The sequence below is a fragment of the Oncorhynchus nerka genome, linkage group LG14 (assembly GCF_034236695.1).
Source record: "Oncorhynchus nerka isolate Pitt River linkage group LG14, Oner_Uvic_2.0, whole genome shotgun sequence".
NCBI classification, from domain to species: domain Eukaryota; kingdom Metazoa; phylum Chordata; class Actinopteri; order Salmoniformes; family Salmonidae; genus Oncorhynchus; species Oncorhynchus nerka.
Window position 1 is genome coordinate 80,646,452 of NC_088409.1, and position 26,863 is coordinate 80,673,314.

Here is a 26,863-nt window from a genome sequence, read left to right on the forward strand (position 1 = left end):
TTGAAAATAAGAATGTGTTCTTAACTGACTTGCCCAGTTAAATAAAGATTAAATAAAGGTGTAAAAAAAAATAATAATAATATCGGCAAAATTGGTGCCCAAAAATACCGATTTCCGATTATGAAAACTTGAAATTGACCCTAATTAATCAGCCATTCCGATTCATCGGTCAACCTCTAGTACAAATCATTCCCTATGTTCTAGACCTCAGCTGAAACTGATGATGAATTATGTAGTTGTTGAGCAATTTGAGGAGACTAAATTGCTTGTTGTTACCATAGATTGTAAACTGTCATGGTCAAAACATATTGATTCAGTGGTTGTAAAGATGGGTAGAGGTCTGTCCACAATGAAGAGATGCTCTGCTTTTTCGACACCACACTCCACAAAGCAAGTCCTGCAGGCTCTAGTTTGATCTTACCTTGATTATTGTCCAGTCACATGCTCAAGTGCTACAAAGAAGGACCTAGTTAAGTACCATCTGGCCCACAGAGTGGCATGTTGTGCTCTTTATTGTAATCAGAGGGCAAATATCAATACTATGCATGCCAGTCTCTCCTGGCTGAGAGTTGAGGAAAGACTGACTGACTTCTTGTTTTTATAAGAAACAAACTTACACACAGCACTGAAACGCACATTTACCACACCAGACATGCCACCAGGGGTCTTTTCACAGTCCCCAGGTCCAGAACAAATTCAAAGAAGTGTACAGTATTATACAGAGTCATGATTGCATGGAACTCCCTTCCATCTCATACAGTGGGGCAAAAAAGTATTTAGTCAGCCACCAATTGTGCAAGTTCTCCCACTTAAAAAGATGAGAGAGGCCTGTAATTTTCATCATAGGTACATTTCAACTATGACGGACAAAATGAGGAAAAAAATCCAGGATTTTTGCTCACCGTTCTTGTGATCATTTTGACCCCACGGGGTGAGATCTTGCGTGGAGCCCCAGATCGAGGGAGATTATCAGTGGTCTTGTATGTCTTCCATTTCCTGATAATTGCTCCCACAGTTGATTTCTTCAAACCAAGTTGCTTACCTATTGCAGATTCAGTCTTCCCAGCCTGGTGCAGGTCTACAATTTTGTTTCTGGTGTCCTTTGACAGCTCTTTGGTCTTGGCCATAGTGGAGTTTGGAGTGTGACTGTTTGAGGTTGTGGACAGGTGTCTTTTATACTGATAACAACTTCAAACAGGTGCCATTAATACAGGTAACGAGTGGAGGACAGAGGAGCCTCTTAAAGGCGAAGTTACAGCTCTGTGAGAGCCAGAAATCTTGCTTGTTTGTAGGTGACCAAATACTTATTTTCCACCAATTTGCAAATAAATTCATTAAAAATTCTACAATGTGATTTTCTGGATTTTTTTTCTCATTTTGTCTGTCATAGTTGAATTGTACCTATGATGAAAATTACAGGCCTCATCTTTTTAAGTGGGAGAACTTGCACAATTGGTGGCTGACTAAATACTTTTTACACCATTGTAGGACTTGTTTTACTGTGGATATAGATACTTTTGTACCTGTTTCCTCCAGCATCTTCACAAGGTCCTTTGCTGCTGTTCTGGGATTGATTTGCACTTTTCGAACCAAAGTACGTTAATCTCTAACATGTCTCCTTCCTGAGCGGTATTACGGCTGCGTGGTCCCATGGTGTTTATACTTGCGTACTATTGTTTGTACAGATGAACCAGACTTGTGGAGGTCTACAATTTTTTTTGACGTCTTGGCTGATTTTGGGGGATTTCCCCATGATATCAGGCAAAGTGGCACTGAGTTTGATGGTACACCTCCAATTGACTCAAATTATGTCAATTAGCCTACCAGAAGCTTCTAAAGCCATGACATCATTTTCTGGAATTTTCCAAGATTTTTAAAGGCACAGTCAACTTAGTGCATCTAAACTTCTGACCCACTGGAATTGTGATATAGTGAATAAGTCAAATAATCTTTCTGTAAACAATTGTTGGAAAAATTACTTATGCACAAAGTAGATGTCCTAACCGACTTGCCAAAACTATAGTTTGTGAACAAGAAATGTGTGGAGCGTTTTAATGACTCCCACCTAAGTCTATGTAAACTTCCGACTTCAACTGTATCAGTATTTTGCTAAGTAGATGGTCTTTACAGAAGGTGTAAACGGTACAGCCAAATGGTTTCTTGCATTGTAGCAAACACAGAAGTAGATAGTGTCAATATAAATAACATTTACAGTATGTACAAGAACAATAACGATATTAGTGATAGACAAGATAGTTATTTGCATGCAATCAGGGGTAGTGGCTGAGCAGCAGGGTAGAAGAATAATAGTAGCAGCAACGTATGGCGTGTGTGTTATGAGAGAGTTGTGAATAGAAGCACTGCAGATAGTACTGATTACTGGTCCATCCAAACCACACATGAACAAGGGAATCTATATTCGGAGAGCCTGTTTCTGTCTGCCCTTGACGTTGGTGCAGGACGTATCATGTCCATAGCTTCTTCGTCGCAAAACTCCCTGATCTTGTCAAAAAGATAGTTTGTCTAGCTGTGTCCAGTCCAGGTGGTGCTTTTACAAGCAGACCATCTATGGGAGGAAGGATGCGCAGCAGCTGAAACCTGGTCCCGACTGTCCAAATGCTCCTTGGCGACAACAACAGGCTCCAGAGCATCGAAGCTGTAAAACAGGAAATAACAAAAATCAGAAGAAATTACAACCCTGCACAACATCAATTCACCTCCCAAGTTTGGATAAGAATAACCTCACACCATGAAAATAATTGATCTCAACGTCAACAGTGAAGAGGCGACTCTGGGATGCTGGCCTTCTAGGTAGAGTTGCAAAGAAAAAGCCATATCTCCGACTGGACAATAAAAATAAAATATTAAGATGGGCAAAATAACACAGACACTGGACAGGGGAACTCTGCCTAGAAGACCAGCATCCCGGAGTCGCCTCTTCACTGTTGACGTTGAGACTGGTGTTTTGCGGGTACTATTTAATGAAGCTGCCAGTTGAGGACTTGTGAGGCGTCTGTTTCTCAAACTAGACACTCTAATGTACTTGTCCTCTTGCTCAGTTGTGCACCGGGGCCTCCCACTCCTCTTTCTATTCTGGTTAGTGCCAATTTGCGCTGTTCTGTGAAGGTAGTAGTACACAGCGTTGTACGAGATCTTCAGTTTCTTGGCAATTTCTCGCATGGAATAGCCTTAATTTCTCAGAACAAGAATAGACTGACGAATTTCAGAATAAAGGTCTTTGTTTCTGGCCATTTTGAGCCTGTAATCGAACCCACAAATGCTGATGCTCCAGATACTCAACTAGTCTAAAGAAGGCCAGTTTTATTGCTTCTTTAATCAGGACAACAGTTTTCAGATGTGCTAACATAATTGCAAAATGGTTTTCTAATGATCAATAAGCCTTTTAAAATGATAAACTTGGATTAGCTAACACAATGTGCCATTGGAACACAGGAGTGTTGGTTGCTGATAATGGGCCGCTGTACGCCTATGTAGATATTCCATTTAAAATCAGCCGTTTCCAGCTACAATAGTCACTTACAACATTAACAATGTCTATACTGTATTTCTGATCAATTTGATGTAATTTTAATGGACAAAAACATTTGCTTTTCTTTCATAAACACTTTTCTTTCATCTTCAAATAATATTTTTGCAGGAATCTCCTTGCGAATGATTTTGCCGAAGATTGTATCTAAGTGACCCCAAACTTTTGAATGGTAGTGTAGGTACAGCATATACTGTACTATTAATTATATGTATTCAGAGTGTATAGTAACGTGAGTGTGTGTGTAGATCTCCACAGAGGAGTCTTCTTTCAGTTCCACCCCTACCCCCTCCATGAAGCCACTGAAGCCGGCCCTGAAGAGACCCTCTGTGGTGGACCGCCCTCCTGATATACCCATGCCCACAAGTAAGAACAAACACACACACACCCTCAGTCAGACCTTAACCCCCTAGAGTCGATTGATGCACTGGTAACAAGTAACATAATAACAAAATCCCCATTTAAAATCTGTCAGTTTAAGCTAGAGATATTGGCTGCGTCTCAATCCACTGCATCCTCCAATATCCCGCTTCCTGATCTGCGGTGAAAGGTGACAGAGCGATATCCCGAAAATCTGTCTTCTCACGAAAATGTCTGTAGCTTCCGAACGGTTTGACCTACAAACTATTATGACCACTATATTGAAAGGGGAGACTCTCACGAACACAATATGGTATCTGCTCTATTACCCCCCTAAGTGTCAGGGTACTCGTCTCAAGTCGGTACAGTCGATGCGCCAACTTCTGTTTGTAGCTGTTTTGGATACAAACTAATGTGACCCCACTGTGGAAAGGATGGTGTTCTCCGTTTTGCTCTACGACAAGTGTCACGGGACTTGTCTGAAGGTAACCGGCACCAGTTGACATTTTTTTATGGAAGGATGAAGGTAGTGTTGTGCCTACCCAAAAAAGGGGTTAAATATGTGTTTAAAAAAATAATTATAATTCCTCAGCTTTCTTATATCTCCGAGATATAGGACCCGAGATATAGGACAAACCCTTCAAAACCTTGTTTCTTATGATTTCTTTTTTTACTGTTTTTTTTGCCATTTATGAATGTGTTATTCAGTGCGTTTCTCTGAGCTATTGTAGTAATGGCTAAATTTGATATTGGATCAAATAATTGTATTTATTTTTCTCCCTAAAATTCTAAATCAAATGGCTAAATGATCCATCCATTCCATAAAATAGCTTAGACTTTAAACTCTTTTTTAAAATTTCTTTGTATTACATATTGCCATTTACCTCAGCTCATTGGCTATCTACCCAGCTAGATTTCAAGACGATCAGTGGTCATTGGGTTAAAATACAGTCAATCAACGAAACCGAGGTCATATCATTGGTGCACAATGTCATTACTTGTTGTCTTCAAATCGGTTTCTTTCCGTCAATACGTCCCTCGAAATTACCCATCATGTTTGCTTGTGTTACAAACAAACCAGTAGCAATGAAACCAAACATGACTGGAAAAGTCACGTTTAGTGTTTGTATTTACAGCGAATGTGTCGTCGAAAATGGAATGAGACGGAATTCACACAAGCGGTTCACAAAATGTTTCGTGTTAGGCTATAAAAATGGATTTGATCAAACAAAACACCATTCATTGTGTAACAATGAGCATTAGGATTGCAAACAGAGGAAGATCGTCAAAGGTAAACTATTTATTTTATTGCAGTTTGATTTTGTTATGCCTGTGCTGGTTGAAATAGTTGTTTTTTATGGGGCTCTATCCTCAGATAATCGCATCGTATTCTTTCGCAGTAAATCCTTTTTTAAATCTGACAACGCAGTTGGATTAGCAAGATTCTAGGCTTTCGAAACATGTGAGACACTTGTATTTTCATGCATGTTTAATATGACTATTTATGTAGCGATCACCGTATGTTGTCGAATCCCGCTAACAGGTTCGGTGCGCAGAGAGGTTAAAGAATGATTAAACAACTAAGTTATTTTTTATTTACTTAGAGCTACTTCAAAAGTCTCTCTCTCTCCCTTTCTCAGGTCCACAGGACCACTCTGGCAACACCTTAAAGAATCTCTTCTGTGTCAACCCTGAGACAGAAGGCCTGGAGGTGAGACACCTGTTTTAATACACACACCCTTACTTCCTACACACTCTTCCGATTCTCTCCTCCAAATTCAGAGTCTCCCAACTCTCTCCTACACATAACCCCTTCCTGCCCAGTCCTGCGCTCCACTTTTTCTGAGTGACACCACAAACTCATGCCCCCACACCACCACTTGGGTTGGGAGACTTGAGTGTCTGTTTCTTAGTGGTGGGGTGAGTGTCTGTTTCTTAGTGGTGGGGTGAGTGTCTGTTTCTTAGTGGTGGGGTGAGTGTTTGCTCCACTTTGCGGAGGCGTTGTGTTAACGTTGTTCTTGTCTTTGGCTGCTGGAAGAACAACAATGTCAACATCAACATAAAGGGAACTGCATCGAGCTCTGCGTCTCCTGAGTTAAGGAGGCCACCCAAGCGCGTCAGGATATCCGTTGTGGTAAGAACGCTGGGAATGCCCAAGGAAACTGCCCAGCAACTGGTCAGCCATCCAATCAACCACTCGTCATCTGCTGCAGGGCTAATCCATGCCGATGGACTGTGATCTGTACCATCGAGCTAAATGTGTTGAACACGCTCCTCCCTGTCTGTGAACCATTACTGACCTCTGACCACTAGTCCTGTTCTTATTGGCTGTTAGGTAGGTTCAACTCTGACCTCATTGTCACAATGCAAACTGATTGGTCAAGAGGTCAGTTGGGGTCATGAGAATTCGACCACCTCTCTAGCTATGACACCCTAAACCCAAAAAGACTATGTCTATGGTCCAAATGTGGTCTTTCCTCGGTCAGGGTGGTGTGGTTAAGTTGAGGTCAACTTAAGGGATGTGGAGGTTCAACCAAAGCATGCTGCCATGCTGTCCATCATCAGCCATTTCATTAGAGGCATCCAATCAGTGACCTTCTACTGGTTCGTGGGTTTGGCCTGTAGCTCCTCAGTCCGCCCCTCCACAGAATCAAACCCCTCCCACTTTTTCATCTGCTGTAGTTGTTCATACCATTTGTCATGAGGACAAGAGATATACTAGGGATAGAGGAAAGGGGGTGAGGTTTGGATTGGGAAGGGAGCGGAGCGGAGCGAGGTGGTAATTTGTGACGTGTGTGGTCCCTTGTGGCTCAGTTGGTACAGCATGATGCTTGCACTGCCAGGATTGTGTGTTTGATTCCTGGGGCCACCGATATGTCAAATGTATGCACGCATTATTGTAGGTAACTTTGGATAAAAGCGTCCCCTAAATGGCATATATTATTATATGACATGTTACTAGAGGACAGCAGAAATCAGAGATGTATCCGGTTGGTAAGACAGGCAGTTATTGTCCTCCTGTTCAATGACAAAGCCATTACAATTACAACCACTAAGGATTCCATGATACTGTCGAATTACCAACGCTGCTACTTTCTAACAGTGATGCATGTCCTTCAATGAAACAACTGCCCAATTCTGAGTTAACAATGATGAATACAACACCATGATAAAATGCAGCATGTACACCCCTACAAAATATATAATGGTAATTGTTTTAGTCAAGGGAACAGAAATCTGGAAATTAAATAGTTGAAGGTTATGTCATTAAACATTGGTTTTATCTCATATCCATAGGCTACATGTATGACTCATCCATCCAAAAGCTCAATTTAACCTTGAACCTTTTGATTGCTGTCCTCTTGATCACGTGGGTTACACACACACACACACACATTTAGAAAAGTAGAGTATTTTTACAATAGAAAAAAGTTACTTTTGATAGAGATCTGTTCTAGACTGTGTGTGTAATATTAGTAATTCATGATGTGCCTAGCCCGAAACCTAATAGTACAGTATTGATGCCCTGAATGTTTTGGTGAGCTGCAATATAATGGCGCCGGAAGGGATGGCTGCCGTTTTTTACGAGCTCATAACTAATTGTGCTGTTTTTTTGCATTTTTTGTACATAATGTTGCTGCTACCGTCTCTTATGACCGAAAATAACTTCTGGACATCAGAACAGCGATTACTCACCTCGAACTGGATGAAGAATTTTGAGTCCAACTCTAAGGATATACTGCTTTGTCAAGACAAGGTCAAAATCCCCGTCATCAGCGTGAAAAGATTGAGGGAAAGGGGGTGGAGGGCGGGGTACCTTGTAAGAAGTCACCAACAAGTAGGTAAACCACCACTTCCCTCCGTATTATTGACCAACGTGCAGTCATTGGAAAACAAACTGGGCGATTTAAGATTATCCTACCAATGGGACATTAAAAACTGTAATATCTTATGTTTCACCGAGACATGGCTGAACGACAACACAAATAATCTAGAGCTGGCTGTCTTCTCCGTTCATCGGCAGGACAGATCAGCTACGTCTGGTAAGACTGGGTGGGTGTGTGTCTATTTGTCAATAACTGCTGGTGCACAATGTCTAATATTAAAGAAGTCTAAAGGTATTGATAAGCTGTAGACCACACTGTCTACCAAGAGTTCTCATCTATATTATTTGTCTATATTATTTGTAGCTGTCTATTTACTACCACAACCTATGCTGGCACTAAGACCGCACTCAACGAGCTGTATAAGGCCATTAGCAAACAAGGAAATGCTCATCCAGAAGCGGTGATCTTAGTGTCTGGGGACTTTAATGCAGGCAAACTTACATGCATTTTACCTAGACTCTAGACCACATTTACTCCACACACACAGAGATGCATACAAAGCTCTCCCTTGCCCTCCACTTGGCAAATCTGACCATAATTCTATCCTCCTGATTCCTGCTTACAATCAAGAACTAAAGCAGGAAGTACAAGTGACTCGCTCAATACGGAAGTAGTCAGATGACGTGGATGCTATGCAACAGGACTGTTTTGCTAGCACAGACTGGAATATGTTCCGGATTAATCCAATGGCATTGAGGAATACACCACTTCAGTCACCGGCTTCATCAATACGTGCATCGATGACATCATCCCCACAGTGACTGTATGTACATTTCCCAACCAGAACCCATGGATTACAGGCAACATCCGCCCCGAGCTAAAGGCTAGAGTTAGCGTGACACTAATCCGGAAAATTATAAGAAATCCCGCTATGCCCTCAGACGAACCATCAAATAGGCAATGCGTCAGGACTAAGACTAAGATTAAATCCTACTACACCGGCTCTGACACTCGACGGCTGTGGCAGGGTCTGAAAAATTTGACAGACTACAAAGGGAAACCCAGCCGTGAGCTGTCCAGTGACACATGCCTTCCAGATGGGCTAAATGCCTTTTTATGCTTGCTTCGAGGCAAGAAACACTGAAGCATTCATGAGAGCACCAGCTGTTCTGGACGACTGTGTGATCACGCTCTCCGTTGCCGATGTGAGCAAGACCTTTATTAAACAGGTCAACAGTCACAAAGCTGCGGGGCCAGACGGATTACCAGGATGTGTACTCAATACATGCGCGGATCAACTGTCAAGTGTCTTCACTGACATTTTCAACCTCTCCCTGACAGAGTCTGTAATACCGACAAACAGACCACCATAAGCTTAAGTAACCTGCCTAAATGATTACCGCCCTGTTGAAAGGCTGTTCATGGCTCACGTCAACCCCATCATGCTGGAAACTCTAGACCCACTCCAATTCGCATACCGCCCCAACAGATCCACAGATGTCTCAATCGCACTCCACACTGTCATTTCCCACCTGGACAAAAGGAACACCTATGTGAGAATGCTGTTCATTGACTACAGTTCAGCATTCAACACCATAGTGCTCACAAAGCTCTTCACTAAGCTAAGGACCCTGGGACTGAACACCTCCCTCTGCAACTGGATGGTGGACTTCCTGACAGGCCGGCACCAGGTGGTAAGGGTAGGCAACAACACATCTGCCGCGCTGATCCTAAACACTGGGGCCGGGTTGCGTGCTTTGTCCATTCCTGTACTCCCTGTTCACACACGACTGCATGGCCAAGCACGACTCCAACGCCATCGTTAAGTTTGTTGACGACACAAAAGTGGTAGCCTGATCTCCTACAACGATGAAACAGCCTATAGGGAGGAGATCAGAGACCTGGAAGTGTGGTGCCAGGACAACAGCCTCTCCCTAAACGTGAGCAAGACAAAGGAACTGATCGTGTACTATAGGAAAAGGAGGGACGAACAGGCCCACATTTGAACATCGACGGGGTTGAAATGGAGTGGGTCGAGAGTTTCAAGTTCCTTGGTGTCCACATCACCAACGAACTATCATGGTCCAAAAACACCAAGACAGTTGTGAAGAGGGCACGACAACACCTTTTCCCCCTCAGTAGACTGAAAAGATTTGGCATGGTTCCCAAGATCCTCAAAGTTCTACAGCTGCACCATCAAGAGCATCCTGACCGGTTGCATCATTGGGCATCTGATCGTAAGGAGCTACAGAGGGTAGTGCGTATGGCCCAGTACATCACTGGGGCCAAGCTTCCTGACATCCAGGACCTACATACTAGGTGGTATATAAAACAATTGTCAGACTCCAGTCAAGTCCTAGACTGTTCTCTCTGCTAACACATTTTATTTATTTATTTTATTTCACCTTTATTTAACCAGGTAGGCAAGTTGAGAACAAGTTCTCATTTACAATTGCGACCTGGCCAAGATAAAGCAAAGCAGTTCAACACATACAACGACACAGAGTTACACATGGAGTAAAACAAACATAAAACAAAAACAAGTCATACAGTCAATAATACAGTATAAACAAAAAAAGTCTATATTTACATTTATGTGAGCAAATGATTCACCTTATGGTGAGATCTAAATCTTTTAAGGGGGGTGAGAGGGATTAATCCTATCCTAGGTAAAAGAAGGTGTCTCTGGAAGGTGGTGATTGATGGTCCTGGCAAGGAGTTTGTTCCAATTGGGGGCCACAATTTTGACTAGCAACTGTAAAACACTGGCCAATGGATGAGATTTGTTTGGGTGTAGGGCAATGGAAGAATGCCGTTCCCCTCACAGCAAAGTGGTCTTGTAGAAAAGTAAAAAAAAATAATGGGGTGCAAAGGAGCAAAATAAATAAATTGAGGCAGTTGTTTGGGCTAAATTATAGGTGGGCTATGTACAGGTACAGTAATCTGTGAGCTGCTCTGACAGTTGGTGCTTAAAGCTAGTGAGGGAGATAAGTGTTTCCAGTTTCAGAGATTTTTGTAGTTCGTTCCAGTCATTGGCAGCAGAGAACTGGAAGGAGAGGTGGCCAAAGAAAGAATTGGTTTTGGGGGTGACTAGAGAGATATACCTGCTGGAGCGTGTGCTACAGGTGGGAGATGCTATGGTGACCAGCGAGCTGAGATAAGGGGGGACTTTACCTAGCAGGGTCTTGTAGATGACATGGAGCCAGTGGGTTTGGCGATGAGTATGAAGCGAGGGCCAGCCAACGAGAGCATGACTATTTATGACAAGCGGGCCTGGCTCCTTAACAGCTAATACCCCCAAGCCATAAGACTGCTGAACAATTCATCAAATGGCCACCCGGACTATTTACATTGACCCCCCCCCCCTTTTTCACTGCTGCTATTCACTGTTTATTATCTATGCATAGTCACTTTACAAATTACCTCGACTAACATGTGCCCCCGCATGACTCGGGACCATTACGCCTTGTATATAGCCTCGTTATTGTTATGTAGTTTTCTTGTGCTACTGTTTTGATTTATTTTATTATATATATTTTTCACTTAGGTTTATTTAGTAAAGATATTCTTATCTCTATTTCTTGCACTGCATTGTTGGTTAAGGGCCTGTAAGTAAGCATTGTAAGGGCTATACCTGTTGTATTTGGCGCATGTGACAAATGCAATTTGTTTTGAAATTAAATAGAGGCATATTAGTCATTATAAATCTTTGATGTGGGTGTTTGTGTTTTATGCTAGGGTGTTCTTAATGTTGATTCTAGTTATTAGTTTTCAAGAGGGAGTGCGTGTATACTCAGAATCCATTTGTCCACAGAGACCCTAAACATAAATTATGTACAAACAAATGTATTAAAATATTTTCCCAAGACTTCTGTCTATACTACACCCCCGTATCTAAAATAAATCCAGTTCTTACTTCTCTTTCTCCCCTTGAGCTGTAGTTCACAGCCTCCTTTTCCTCTCTCCAAATCACTAGTTTCTCCTCTTTCTATACTGCTCTGCATTACTATTCTTCTTTCTTTCCCTCTCCTTTTCCTCCCTTCCCTGCTCCCTTCTTCCCACCTCCTCCTTCCTCTCCCTTCGGTCTACCTTCTTTCCTGCCTTCCCACCCTCCCCTCCTTCCTACCGCTTTCTGTTTCCAGTGTGTAATATTGATGCAGGGTAAATGACATGAGTATTCCATCCCAGAGAAATGATGCTGGCCTTTCAGAGATGAGTGTTTTCTCATTAATTCTCTCCTCCTCTTGACGAGAGCAGACCAGACAATACGTCACTGAGCGGCTGCCTTTAGAATCACACGTGGAATAGCGTTATCAGCGAGTGTGCCTGTTACCTTCTTGGCTGGCCCTGAATTGAAGCCTGTTGAGTAGTTTGATTTGTGGATTGCAGTGGACCAACACTATAGGTCAAGACACTGAGCGAAGGAGCAGAGGGCTTAGATTAGATTAAGAGACAGACACACACAGATGCAGAAAGATCAATCAATAGATAGATCAAGAGGAAGGGAGAGAGGGAGATGTTACCTGTTAAATCCACTTCAATCAGTGTAGATGAAGGGAAGGAGACCGGTTCAAGAAAGATTTTTAAGCCTTGAGACAATTGAGACATGGATTGTGTATGTGTGCCATTCAGAGGGTGAATGGGCAAGACAAAATATTTGTGCCTTTGAACAGGCTATGGTAGTAGGTGCCAGGTGCACAAATTTGAGTGTTTCAAGAACTGTAACACTGCTGGGTTTTCACGCTGTTAAATATAAAAATGCTATTGTTGCCTCTTTGCAATAAGGAATTGAGACCAAAAGCTCGAAGTTTCAAGTGTTTAATACCAAGGATGCCATCAGCTGAGTGCATCCATTTAGAAAGCTCACAACACATCTTATACTCTTCCCTCCTTTTAGTCACCACCCTCTCATAGGTGTCACCTCCCCAGCTATACATTTTATGACCCCAATGAGTTTCCCATATCTCCCCTGTGGAATCAAATCAAATCAAATTAAATGTTATTTGTCACGTGCCGAATACAACCTTACAGTGAAATGCTTACTTTACAAGCCCTTAACCAACAATGCAGTTAAGAAAAATACCTCAAATAAAAGTAACAAATAATTAAAGATCAGCAGTAAAATAACAATGGTGAGGCTATATAGAGGGGGTACCGGTACAGAGTCAATGTGCGGGGTACCGGTTAGTTGAGGTAATTGAAGTAATATGTACATGTAGGTAGAGTGAATATGCATAGATAATAAACAGAGAGTAGCAGCAGCATAGCATGGGCCACTCTTTGTTTAGCTAGATGTCAGAATCACGCTCTGTCCATCTTCATTGTCCAGGGCCTGACCCTGCTCTCTGATCCTAAGAAATGTCCTCTAATCTGATTAGGCCAGCCTTTCTAAATGAGCATCCACACAGTTTCATGGCCTAAACTCCATTAATACTCACAGTAATCATTCACTAGGATACCAACAAACTACAGTTTAACTTGAAACGCGTTACATTTTAACAGAATCCATCAACACTCAACAGTTTCCCGTATGTACCAAGAATGGTCCACCACCCAAAGGACATACAGCCAACTTAATAGAACTGTGAGAATTCTTGGAGTCGACATGGGCCAGCATCCCTGTGGAAGGCTTTTGACACTGTGTATAGTCTATGCACTGACACATTTAGGCTGTTCTGAGGGCAAAAGGGGTGCAACTCAATATTAGGAAGCTGTTCCTAATGTTTTTTGCACTGTGTATCTCGGAGGCATGTGTGATTGGGTAGTTGTGGTTATGTCAATATATTCCCTACTGACCCGGACCCCAGGCTCTGATTGGCTTATTGACTACAGGATGTACAGGATAGAGGGAGAGATTGATCGCTTGGGGGAAAGGGTGGATGGAGAGGAGAGGGGGATGCTGCTCTCTGTGGAAGCTGCACAGCAAGCAATACAGCTTCACTCTCTGTCAGCACACTGCCTCTTACCCAGTCACTCACTGTGGAGGGCTGTACACACACACACAGGCACACACGCTGTCTGGATCTCACTCAGACACACACACTCTCCTTGGTACACTCACATTCATACACCCACTCTTGCGTCTCCACATATCCACAAGGGCCCTTGCATATTTGCTCACCTAATAGACTAGTTAATCTTCATACAACATACTTTACATGCACAGTCTCACCTGCTCTGTCTCTCTCCCCAAAACACACTGCAGGTGTTAGCTGTTCTATATTAAACAACTACATCTCTGTATTCTACTGTTCTTTCTACACCCACCGCACGGCAAGCAGTACCGGAGCGCCAAGTCTAGGACCAAAAGGCTCCTTAACAGCTTCTACCACCAAGCCATAAGACTGCTGAACAATTATTCAAATGGCCAGCTGGACTATTTACATTGACCCCCGGATTATTTAAAAAATGTACACTGCTGCTACTCACTGTTTATTATCTATGAATAGTCACTTTACAAATCGACTAACCTGTACCCCCGCACATTGACTCAGTACCGATACCCCCTATATATAGCCTCATTGTTGTTATGTCATTTTCTTGTTACTTTTTGATTACATTTTTTATTTAGTAAATATTTTCTTAACTCTGTTTCTTGAACTGCATTGTTGGTTAAGGGCTTGTAAGTAAGCATTTCACAGTAAGATCTACACCTGTTGTATTTGGTGCATGTGACAAATAGAATGTGATTAGATAGACACCTCATCTGTGCTGTGCCCTGGTTTTGGAGAGGTGTACAGGTTTATCAGTAGCACTTTATTTTATTTGAACTTACATGGTAGTAACCAATGTGTTTAATTCTGCTAAATGTGTGTCAGAAAATTACCCATTGACCTCATGAGACTCTAGTAAATAGCAGGTGGAAACAGGACTGTAAAATGCAGCTAGAGGACTGTCAGCCCATGTTGGTGTCAGTGGTGAGTGGAGATGGTGTTGTCAACTCTAGACACAGCTGACTTCTGTTGCATAATTCTACAGTAAGGAGAGCGCCTTGACCAGCCGGGCCCCACTGCAATCGTTGCCAGGGTTACAGGGAGGTCAGCCACTGCAGGCGGGTGGATAAATGAGCTCAGGGCTTCCATCACCCCCGGGGCCTGAGGTTGGTAGAGGGGTCAGGTGTAGATGTAGACAGAGATGGATAAGCGCAAGAATATACACACACTGCTATTCTCACCCTCGTAAAGAAAACACACTCTTCCAGTAAATACACACTTTTATTACTCTAAACTTACACACAAGCCCTATTCGCACGGGACTGGTATTACTATAGAACAGGGATGTCAAACTCATTCCGCGGAGGGCAGAATGTTTGCGGGTGTTTGGTTTTTCCTTTCAGTTAAGACCTATACAACCAGGTGAAGGGCATTGCTTACTAATTACTGACCTTAATTCATCAATCAAGTACAAGGGTGGAGCGAAAAACCGCAGACACTCGGCCCCCCGTGGAATGAGTTGTGCTACATCGGTTATGTAATTATTACCTCAGCATGTCCGTTTTTCCAGTGGACAATCCGGATAGGATTAGTTTGGCCAAACTGCCCCTGTAATATTTTTTGTTTCCTCATTCAAAGCTGACAGTTTTGATGGAAGGCTGGAGGCTCTTCTAGGTGTGAAGATATTTCAAATGTCTAGGGATATCCTAATATTGGACTAATGGCCGTCAGTTCAAATAATACATATCAATAAGAATCATTTACTGTAACCTATGCAGACATTTAATTTCCTGGCGGATTTGGCAATTTACCAATCAACTGGCACAATCTTGTCCACTTAATCTTTTTAAAAGATGGCTCTAGGAAAGTTGATATGTGACAAAACGGATCATTCATCTGTACTCTACGTGCATAGCACTTTGTTTTAAGCATCAATTTGTTCCCATGTTTTTACCCAAACTGGGTGCAGCACCTGATTTAAACTGTAATTTCCCTCAAAATACAGGGATGACGATCCGCACAGGATAAGTATTATCAGAGGACCTGGCCGTTTGCGCAACAAACTAGGTTTTTAGGGCTGGGATAAGAACCTTCCTGCCAAGTATAAATTGGCTTTTAACCAGAAAAAGCCTTCAGTTCCCTTTGAGGTGTTGTGATTGTCATGGACTGCGTTTAAGACATGTCTGCAGGGTTCTAAGTGTCTCGACGTGCCGCTCGCTCATTAACTGGAAACCCAAGCAGGTTTGAATCAGGTTGGTGTCAGCTTGCACCAAACACTCACTCAGACTGCATCCCAGAGCTGCAGGAGACTGAGGGCTCATCCCAAATGACACTCTATTCCCTAAACCCTAGAGCTGAGGGAGACTGAGTGTGCGTCCCAACTTCCCCAGCCCGGCTCATATCCAAACTGTAGCCATCATCACTCCATGGTCAAATTCATTAGTGTCAATCATCCCATCTGTACTTTGAGACCTTGTGAAAAACTGTATGAATGCAGCCCATTATCTGTTTCAAGCACGTTTTCAACCCCCCCACCATGGTCATACAGTGGGGCAAAAAAGTATTTAGTCAGCCACCAATTGTGCAAGTTCTCCCACTTAAAAAGTTGAGAGGCCTGTAATTTTCATCATAGGTAGACTTCAACTATGACAGACAAAATGAGGGGGAAAAAATCCAGAAAATCACATTGTAGGGTTTTTAATGAATTTATTTGCAAATTATGGTGGAAAATAAGTATTTGGTCAATAACAAAAGTTTATCTCAATACTTTGTTATATACCCTTTGTTGGCAATGACAGAGGTCAAATATTTTCTGTGAGTCTTCACAAGGTTTTCACACACTGTTGCTGGTATTTTGGCAGATTCCTCCATGCAGATCTCCTCTAGAGCAGTGATGTTTTGGGGCTGTTGCTGGGCAACACGGACTTTCAACTCCCTCCAAAGATTTTCTATGGGGTTGAGATCTGGAGACTGGCTGGGCCACTCCAGGACCTTGAAATTATTCTTACGAAGCCACTCCTTCGTTGCCCGGGGGGTGTGTTTGGGATCATTGTCATGCTGAAAGACCCAGCCACGTTTCATCTTCAATGCCCTTGCTGATGGAAAGAGGTTTTCACTCAAAATCTCACGATACATGGCCACATTCATTCTTTCCTTTACACGGATCAGTCGTCCTGGTCCCTTTGCAGAAAAACAGCCCCAAAGCATGTTTCCACCCCCATGCTTCACAGTAGGTATGGTGTTTTTTGGATGCAACTCAGCATTCTTTGTCCTCCAAACACAATGATTTGAGTTTTTACCAAAAAGTCCTATTTTGGTTTCATCTGACCATATGACATTCTCCCAATCTTCTTCTGGATCATCCAAATGCTCCCTAGCAAACTTCAGACGGGCCTGGACATGTACTGGCTTAAGCAGGGGGACACGTCTGGCACTGCAGGATTTGAGTCCCTGGCGGCGTAGTGTGTTACTGATGGTAGGCTTTGTTACTTTGGTCCCAGCTCCCTGCAGGTCATTCACTAGGTCCCCCCGTGTGGTTCTGGGATTTTTGCTCCCCATTCTTGTGATCATTTTGACCCCACGGGGTGAGATCTTGCGTGGAGCCCCAGATCGAGAGAGATTATCAGTGGTCTTGTATGACTTCCATTTCCTAATAATTGCTCCCACAGTTGATTTCTTCAAACCAAGCTGCTTACCTATTGCAGATTCAGTCTTCCCAGCCTGGTGCAGGTCTACAATTTTGTTTCTGGTGTCCTTTGACAGCTCTCTGGTCTTGGCCATAGTGGAGTTTGGAGTGTGACTGTTTGAGGTTGTGGACAGGTGTCTTTTATACTGATAACAAGTTCAAACAGGTGCCATTAATACAGGTAACGAGTGGAGGACAGAGGGGCCTCTTAAAGAAGAAGTTACAGGTCTGTGAGAGCCAGAAATCTTGCTTGTTTGTAGGTGACCAAATACTTATTTTCCACCATAATTTGCAAATAAATTCATTAAAAATCAATGGATTTTTTTTTCTCATTTTGTCTGTCATAGTTGAAGTGTACCTATAATGAAAATTACAGGCCTCTCATCTTTTTAAGTGGGAGAACTTGCACAATTGGTGGCTGACTAAATACTTTTTTTGCCCCACTGTATGTGTAGTTAGTCATTTAGTGTCTCTTGTCACATCTGTCCATCCACCTCTTCATTTTGTCACTGTATTCAGTTTGAATGCAGTGTGGCCATGACATGGACACGTGTTTCATTTGTAGTATGAGTGTACTGTGTGTCCTTGGGTTGTATTTCAAGTCATTTTGACGTTGTGCTTGTCTAGTGTTTGTGTGCAGGCATGCACACAAGTCTTTTTGGTGTGTGTTTGAAGTGTAAGTGTGTTGATCTGTTTCCTGTACCTCTTCTCTCAGGATGACTTTGATGTGGATGATGACATGACCATCAGAGAGGTGAGACCCTACAACACTTTCTCTCCCTCTTTCTCCCTTTTCTCTCAGGATGTGTCAGTGCTGTCTGTCTATGCTACAGTGTATTTACTGGTTATCAGGGGAATAATTAGTCACTGTGTATGAATAGCCTTATCAAAGCTGGAATCTCTATGGGCATCTATTATCTCTGCACCAGGGACCACAGCCAGACACTGTGTAGCCACATGAAAGAGGAAACCACCTAGGCTTAAAGGAAGTGGAGTTTGGATAGGGATTGCTCTCAAGAACCCAATGGAGCCCAAGGTGGCTTACAGCCATTCCCAATCTTGGGATCTCAGCTGATGGTATGGAGGACAGCTGGTTCCATGTAAACTACAATCCTGACGCCCTGTTTAAACGTTTGAGAACATAAAGGCCTCTACTTTCATATCACATCAAAATAATTTCACAAATGAAAAATATACACGTACCTTACCTACTGTTTTAACCTGCTTTACCACAGTTGCAGCCGACAGTATTTTTCACACATTTCTGGTGGCCTTCTTCCATTACACACAGGTGTTCGGAGCATGCTAAATAGCTAATTAGCGCAGGTGCTCGCTTCTGTCTTCCATCTGTCTTCCATAAACAAGCACTGTAACATGGAAATATGGCCATGGGCACTCTAACGCTATGAAAGTGTGTAGAAATTATACTTTTTTTAATTTTTATATAAATTATTTCTTACTGTTAAGTTACATATGTTTCCAAATCTGTATCGCGTGTGAGGCGTGTTTGCGTTTTAGACACCACCAGACAATCGGTTTACCGTCCTCAGCCCGCAACAGGTTTGTGAATAAACTAGTAGCATACACTACCGGTCAAAAGTTTTAGAACACCTACTCATTCAAGGGTTTTTCTTTATTTTTACTATTTTCTACATTGTAGAATAATAGTGAAGCCATCTAAACTATGAAATAGCACATGTGGAATCATGTAGTAACCAAAAGTGTTAAACATACCAAAATATGTTTTATATTTGAGATTCTTTAAATAGCCCCCATTTGCCTTGACAGCTTTGCACACTCTTGGCATTCTCTCAACCAGCATCATCTGGAATGCTTTTCCAACAGTCTTGAAGGAGTTCCCACATATGCTTAGCACTTGGTTACTTTTTCTTCACTCTGCGGTCTGACTCATCCCAAACCATCTCAATTGGGTTGAGGTCGGGGGATTGTGGAGGCCAGGTCATCCGATGCTGCACTCCATCACTCTCCGTCTTGGTAAAATAGCCCTTACACAGCCTGGAGGTGTGCTGGGTCATTGTCCTGTTGAAAAACAAATGATAGTCCCACGAAGCACAAACCAGATGGGATGGCGTATCGCTGCAGAATGATGTGGTAGCCATGCTGGTTAAGTGTGCCTTGAATTCTAAATAAATCACAGACAGTGTCACCAGCAAAGCACCCCCACACCATAACACCTCCTCCTCCATGCTTTATTTTTTTGAGCAGTGTATATACACTCAGCAAAAAAAATTACATCCTCTCACTGTCATCTGCATTTCTTATTAGAAATAACAAGATTCAAAAACTGAGACACAAACTGAACAAGTTCCACAGACCTGTGACTAACAGTCCAGCCTCTCTCAGCCTATTGTGGACAGTCTGAGCAGTGATGGAGGGATTGTGCATTTCTGGTGTAACTCCTGTACCTGTCCCGCAGGTGTGTACCGATCCTGTACGGATGTACCGATCCTGTGCAGGTGTTGTTACACGTGATCTGCCACTGCGAGGACGATCAGCTGTCCATCCTGTCTCCCTGTAGTGCTGTCTTAGGCGTCTCACAGTACAGACATTGCAATTTATTGCCCTGACCACATCTGCAGTCCTCATGCCTCCTTGCAGCATGCCTAAGGCACGTTCACGCAGTTGAGCAGGGACCCCGGGGATGAACACCTTACAATGAAGATCTGTGAAGTTATTTTGATTTTTTTTAAATTATCTTTGAAAGACAGGGTCCTGAAAAAGGGACGTTTACTTTGTGTGTGTGTGTGTGTGTGTATTCTATTGCTATTGAATAGGGATTGAAGTTAGTGTTGGAGTTTGCAAAGTGATTTGGTCTATTAGGAATTATTGGATTTTAGATTAAAGCTGAAATGCTTGGTGGTAAGTCAATTGAAATAGTCTGAAATGTTTCCACTGATAAGCACTTTAACTGTTTTATTCTCACCTTTTGTTCTGAACATTATTCCATAATCTGTCATCTCTAAAATCTCACGTGTTTCCCTTTCAACTTCTTCCAATGCTTATTATGCATATCACTCTCATATTTTCTAAGCTATTAGCATTTAGATTTGAGGAACCCCATATCGGTAACAATCACTGGAGTTTAAGGCGTTAAATTTATATTCTAAAAGGTGTTTTTTGGCTTCTGAAATATTAGTGAATACCTTTCTGAATTAATATATATATAATATATATTATTTTATCACAATGGATGTAAAAAACATTTAAGTATTCTATATGTCTAAGAGGGTTTGAGTACTTCCATACTGTTTCTTTCCACTCTCCTCTTCATCCTCCTCTTCCTCTGGGTTGCAGATTGCAGAGTGGGAGGAGAACCAGCTTGACGAGCAGGTGAACTTTGACAACTGCAAGATCGACCCCGCCCCCTTCCAACTGGTGGAGCGCACCTCACTACATAAGGTCTGTCTGTACGTCTGTCTGTACGTCTGTCTGTCTGTACATATGTCCGTCTGTGTGTCTGTCTGTCTGTCTGTCTGTACGTCTGTCTGTCTGTACGTCTGTCTGTCTGTACGTCTGTCTGTCTGTCTGTACGTCTGTCTCTGTCTGTCTGTACGTCTGTCTGTCTGTCTGTACGTCTGTCTGTCTGTCTGTCTGTACGTCTGTCTGTCTGTACGTCTGTCTGTCTGTCTGTCTGTCTGTACGTCTGTCTGTCTGTACGTCTGTCTGTCTGTACGTCTGTCTGTCTGTCTGTACGTCTGTCTGTCTGTCTGTACGTCTGTCTGTCTGTACGTCTGTCTGTCTGTACTGTCTGTCTGTCTGTACGTCTGTCTGTCTGTACGTCTGTCTGTCTGTACGTCTGTCTGTCTGTACGACTGTCTGTCTGTACGACTGTCTGTCTGTACGTCTGTACGTCTGTACGTCTGTCTGTCTGTACGTCTGTCTGTCTGTACGACTGTCTGTCTGTACGACTGTCTGTCTGTACGTACGACTGTCTGTCTGTCTGTCTGTACGTCTGTCTGTCTGTACGTCTGTCTCTATGTCTGTCTGTCTGTCTCTACGTCTGTACGACTGTCTGTCTGTACGTCTGTCTGTCTGTACGTCTGTCTGTTTGTCTGTACGTACAACGCCCCTTTGACTAAATCGCTCCAGGATTGATATTGTAAAATTAGTATAGTAGATGGATAGTCCAGTGTCAATGCTATTATAGTCACTGCATTGCAAGCGCACACACACACAAGCATGTCTGTACTGCCACAATAAGTCTCCCTCTGAGTGCAGGATTAAAAAACAGGCTGCATGAAGGGGGGGTGGTGCTTTTGAACAGTGTTGATTTAGTTGTCCTACTGTGACACACACTCACATACACTACAGAGCATTTTTTACACACACACACTTGTTCTCACTTGCCTGGCAAGCTAATGTCCTCCATTCATAATGCCCACCCCCTTCTCCTCTCTTCTCCCCTCCTTTCTTCCCTGCTCGGTGTGCCTGCTGTTTAAACATTTAAGAGTGGGATTCTGCACCAATCCATCAAGCTCTCCCCTCCCTCAACCTCCCTCGCCGCACACTGCCAACAGCCATTACCACACACAATCTCCCTCCACATATTCATCTGTGTGTGTGTGTGTGGTTGGTACTTCTATCCTCAAAGGTCCCTACAAGGATAGTTAAACAAGGAAAATGATCGCTTGTGGGGACATTGTCCACGTCCCCATGAGGACAAAGGCTATTTTAAGCTTTAGGGATACAGTAGTTTTCGAATTAGGGACAGTGTTACGGGTTATGGTTAGGGAAAATAGGATTTTGAATAGGTCACCACGAGGATAGAAGAACACATCAAGTGTGTGTATTAGAGCTGGGACGATCAACACTGACCATACCAATCACTTATCGCAGGCATTTTGCTGATGTCGTTCATTGTGATAAGTAGCCTATACTAGAGAAATGTGAAGTTTGTAATGAAATAAGTTTGCTAATATGGGGGCTTGTTAATAGGATAATTGATGGTGGTACAACCATCAAACTAGTAGTAGTAGTTTAAAGGCCCAGTGTAGTCAAAAACGTGATTTGACTGTGATTTATATATACAGTACCAGTCAAAAGTGTGGACACACTTATTCATTCCAGGGTTTTTCTTAATTTTTACTATTTTCTATATTGTAGAATAATAGTGAAGACATCAAAACTATGAAATAACCCATGGAATCATGTACTAACCAAAAATAAGTGTTAAACAGATCAAAATATATTTTATATTTGGGATTCTTCAAAGTAGCCACCCTTTGCCTTGATGACATCTTTGCACACTCTTGGCATTCTCTCAACCAGCTTCATGAGGTAGTCACTTGGAATGCATTTCAATTAACAGGTGTGCCTTGTTAAAAGTTAAATTGTGGAATTTCTTTCCTCCTCAATGCGTTTCAGCCAATCAGTTGTGTTGTGACAAGGAAGGGGCGGTATACAGAAGATAAAAGACCAATTCCATATCATGGCAAGAAGAGCTCAATTAAGCAAAGCTAATTGACAGTCCGTCATTACTTTAAGACATGAAGGTCAGTCAATGTGTAACATTTCAAGAACTTTGAACGTTTCTTCAAGTGCAGTCGCAAAAACTATCAAGCGCTATGATGAAACTGTCTCTCATGAGGACCAACACAGGATGGAAGACCCAGAGTTACCTCTGCTGCAGAGGATACAGTCATTAGAGTTAACTGCACCTCAGATTGCAGCCCAAATAAATGCAAATAAAAGTAACAGACACATCTCAACTGTTCAGCGGAGACTGTGTGAATCAGGCCTTCATGGTCGAATTGCTGCAAAGAAACCATTACTCAAGAACACCAATAAGAAGAAGAGACTTGCTTGGGCCAAGAAACACGAGCAATGGACATTAGACCGGTGGAAATCTTTCCTTTGTCTAATGAGTCCAAATGAGAGATTTTTGGTTACAACCGCCGTGTCTTTGTGAGACACAGAGTAGGTGAACTGATGATCTCTGCATATTTGGTTCCCACCGTAAGTGCTCAGCATATGTGGGAACTCCTTCAAGACCTTTGGAAAAGCATTCCTCATGAAGCTGGTTGAGAGAATGCCAAGAGTGTGCAAAGCTGTCATCAAGGCAAAGGGTTGCTACTTTGAAGAATCTCAAATATATCAAATATTTTTTGGTTACTACATGATACTACATGATATGTGTTATTTCATAGTTTTGATGTCTTTACTATTATTCTACAATGTAGAAAATAGTAATTATAAAGACCAACCCTTGAATGAGTAGATGTGTCCACACATTTGACCGGTACTGTATGTATACATATACTGTACAAACTATGAGGTAGGAGTAATATTTTCCGAAAAGACCCCTTGAAATTTCAGCCTGTTTTGGTGGGATGGAGTTTCGTCCTGCCTAGTGAAAACGTTTCAAAACCTCTGCCATTAACAGCAACGGGTCAGTTTTCCCCTCCCAATTCCCAAACATTCCTAGCAAAACTTGATAAATTGCTCTTTGCTCAGAAGCAATTTTTGTTTCTTTTTTTTTTTTAAAAATTGAAAACAATCACAGTAAGATACCTAATTGTTACCCAGAAAAAAAACTGATGCATTGGACCTTTTTTAAAGGATATTTTATTTTCACTGTGGGCACATTGTCATATTTATCGTTATTGCATCAATTCAGTCAATTTATTGCCATATTCATTTTTATCCCAGCTTGTCTGTGTGTGTTTGTGTGAGAGAGACTTATGAACATTCATGTTTGTTCTCTTGCATCTATCAGTCTGGGTAACGTGTATTCCATGCTGTTTTATGTGTTTGTTTCCTGGAACATTGTAATGGTTAACTCCTATTGCATTAAATATTGAAATAACAACAAGGTTATTCTATTTCCTGTGATTTGGGTTTAGGCTCAAGCTGCTGTCTGTGTGGTTCACTTGAGGTTCTAGCAGCTTACAGTATCAGTAGGGATGTTGTACCTTTCACAACAATCTAGCTCAGTGGTGCTCAAACACCCGATTAGGCTAATCAAGGTGATTACTTTTGATGACTTGCTGATTTACTTCATTAGTTGAATGAGGAAGGAGCTTGTACACCATTCAGCTCTCCAGTGACCACTGAGCTGACTGTTCTAATGCACTAAGTGCTGTAGTTTAATAGCTTCTCTAAGATTTTCACAGGATGCCATGTCTATAAAGGAGTGTCAAAAGGAAATATATGGTTGGTTGTGTTCTAGATGTTGGTTCTACCAGTTTAAGGTGTTCGTTCCAAGTATTCTAAATGTTCTTTCTAAGAGTTCTAGATATTGATTCTAACAGTTCTAGCTGTTCTATATATTGGTTCTAAGTGTTCTAGCAGTTGGTTCTGTTCTGGATGTGGGTTCTAAGTGTATTGTTCTCTTGTCCCCAGACCCACACCATCTTTTCTCTGCTGGGGTTGGACCATGCCTACGTCACCAGCATTGGACGACTCATCGGAGTGGTGTCCCTCAAAGAGGTGAGTGACACAGATCACCTGGGATTGTGCACATCAACATGTCACTGTCCCATCATCATCATTGATTACAACATCACAACAGCCACCATTGTCATAGACCTCTCCATCATCGTCATCTTTCTCACTGTCACAATCATCAGCATATCATGCCGTTATGACTGTAACTACTGTTCACTGAAGGAGGGAAATATCAGTACAACATACTATGGGGGATTCGCTCTCTTGCAACTTTGGTTGAATGAACTAAAATCAGGCCTGAGAAGGCCAATGAAAGCCCCGCCTTCCACAGGTGATAAGCGTGAGGCTCGGATTCATTCCTTCAATTTAATACTGCTTTTCACCGAGCCCAGGAACATGTGGTGTGGGGACAAACAGGTGCTGTACCTCGTTTCCCTCCTTCAGGGAACAGTAGTTATAGTCATAATGTTACGTTCTCTTTTCATTCAACGCCCAGGAACATGTGGTGTGGGGACAAACAGGTGCTGTACCTCGTTTCCCTCCTTCAGGGAACAGTAGTTATAGTCATAATGTTACGTTCTCTTTTCATTCAACGCCCAGGAACATGTGTGGGGACAAACAGTTATAGTCATAATGTTACGTTCTCTTTTCATTCAACGCCCAGGAACATGTGGTGTGGGGACAAACAGGTGCTGTACCTCGTTTCCCTCCTTCAGGGAACAGTAGTTATAGTCATAATGTTACTTTCTCTTTTCATTCAACGCCCAGGAACATGTGGTGTGGGGACAAACAGGTGCTGTACCTCGTTTCCCTCCTTCAGGGAACAGTAGTTATAGTCATAACTTTACGTTCTCTTTTCATTCAACGTCGGTACAAAATACTGTGAGAAAATGGAATCCTGACCCTGACAGATTTCATTGTCCTTGTGACTTTGTGTTGTACCGAAGTTGACTGACTCAAAGGGAATGGTCACCACCATCACACACAGTCAGCATTAATGAGCTCTGCTCTTTCCGGCCCTTCAATTGGTGACAGACAGCAAGACGAATTACTGGTTAATGTTCCTTGCAGTCTCTCCTCTCACTGTCTCTTGTTATTTCTCTCTTGCTCTCTCTTCACAAACAAAACAGGCAGAAGCACGCAGTCTTTGTAAATTGGCTAGGAAACAGGAGATTGTTGCTAAGCACAGTGTTGTTCCACTGGCTGACATTTAGGCCTTTTGTTTGCTGTTAGACAAGCAGACAAAAACAGCAGTGAGACGAGCTTCTCCTTGCCTCGTCTCCTCGCCTTGCTTCTTCAATCAATCAATCAAATGTATTTATGAAGCAATTTTTACATCAGCAGATGTCACAAAGTGCTGTACAGAAACCCAGCCTAAAACCCCAAACAGCAAGCAATGCAGATGTAGAAGCACAGTGGCTAGGAAAAGCTCCCTAGAAAGACAGGAACCTAGAAAGGAGGAGGAACCAGGCTCTGAGGGGTGGCCAGTTCTCTTCTGGCTGTGTCGGGTGGTGATTATAAGAGTACATGGCCATTTAAGGCCAGATTGTTCTTCAAGATGTTCAAATGTTCATCGATGACCAGCAGGGTCAAATGCAGCAGTACTTTCTCTGTCACACAGTACTGCTGTAGCTCAGCTCTCCTTATACCTCCTAATAACTAGATATACAGGGGAGGCTGTGTTTGTGTGTGTTTAGAAACAGCTGTTGGCCAGACGTCTGTCATGGTTGGGGAAGGATAGGGATGGAGTGTGTGGCATGACATCTGATCAGGGCTATTGTTAGGGGTGATAAATGTTGACTTCCATAACCATAAAATGTGGTCATTTTTACTTTATTATAGGCTTGGGCAGTATGCATATTGTCATATCTTCATACTGACCTTGTGCAATACCAGGATATTCAGTAATACCTGCACTAAACACAAGGGGAGCAATTTTCGAACCACACTGAGCTTTTGTAATCCGAAGGTTAGAAATGCTAACAAGTACATGTCAAATCCCATAGAGAATGCTAACTAAATGCTAACAAATACTTTAGTCTCTGACCTAAAGTATTTGCAGGACAGACAACCCAGCCCATAAGGTTATTCTAGTATCAAAAAT

At 42.4% G+C, this 26,863-nt stretch overlaps 1 protein-coding gene across 1 annotated transcript in view; it reads left to right on the plus strand.

The window, feature by feature from the left end:
* The window catches only part of LOC115141954 (chloride channel protein 2-like), a 167,447-nt gene that overhangs the window by 134,846 nt on the left and 5,738 nt on the right, over positions 1–26,863 (plus strand). Inside the window, 5 exon segments of the mRNA XM_029681382.2 lie at positions 3,796–3,913; positions 5,548–5,618; positions 18,068–18,106; positions 20,668–20,772; positions 24,715–24,801. Of these exon segments, the coding sequence (XP_029537242.2) occupies positions 3,796–3,913; positions 5,548–5,618; positions 18,068–18,106; positions 20,668–20,772; positions 24,715–24,801 (420 nt within the window).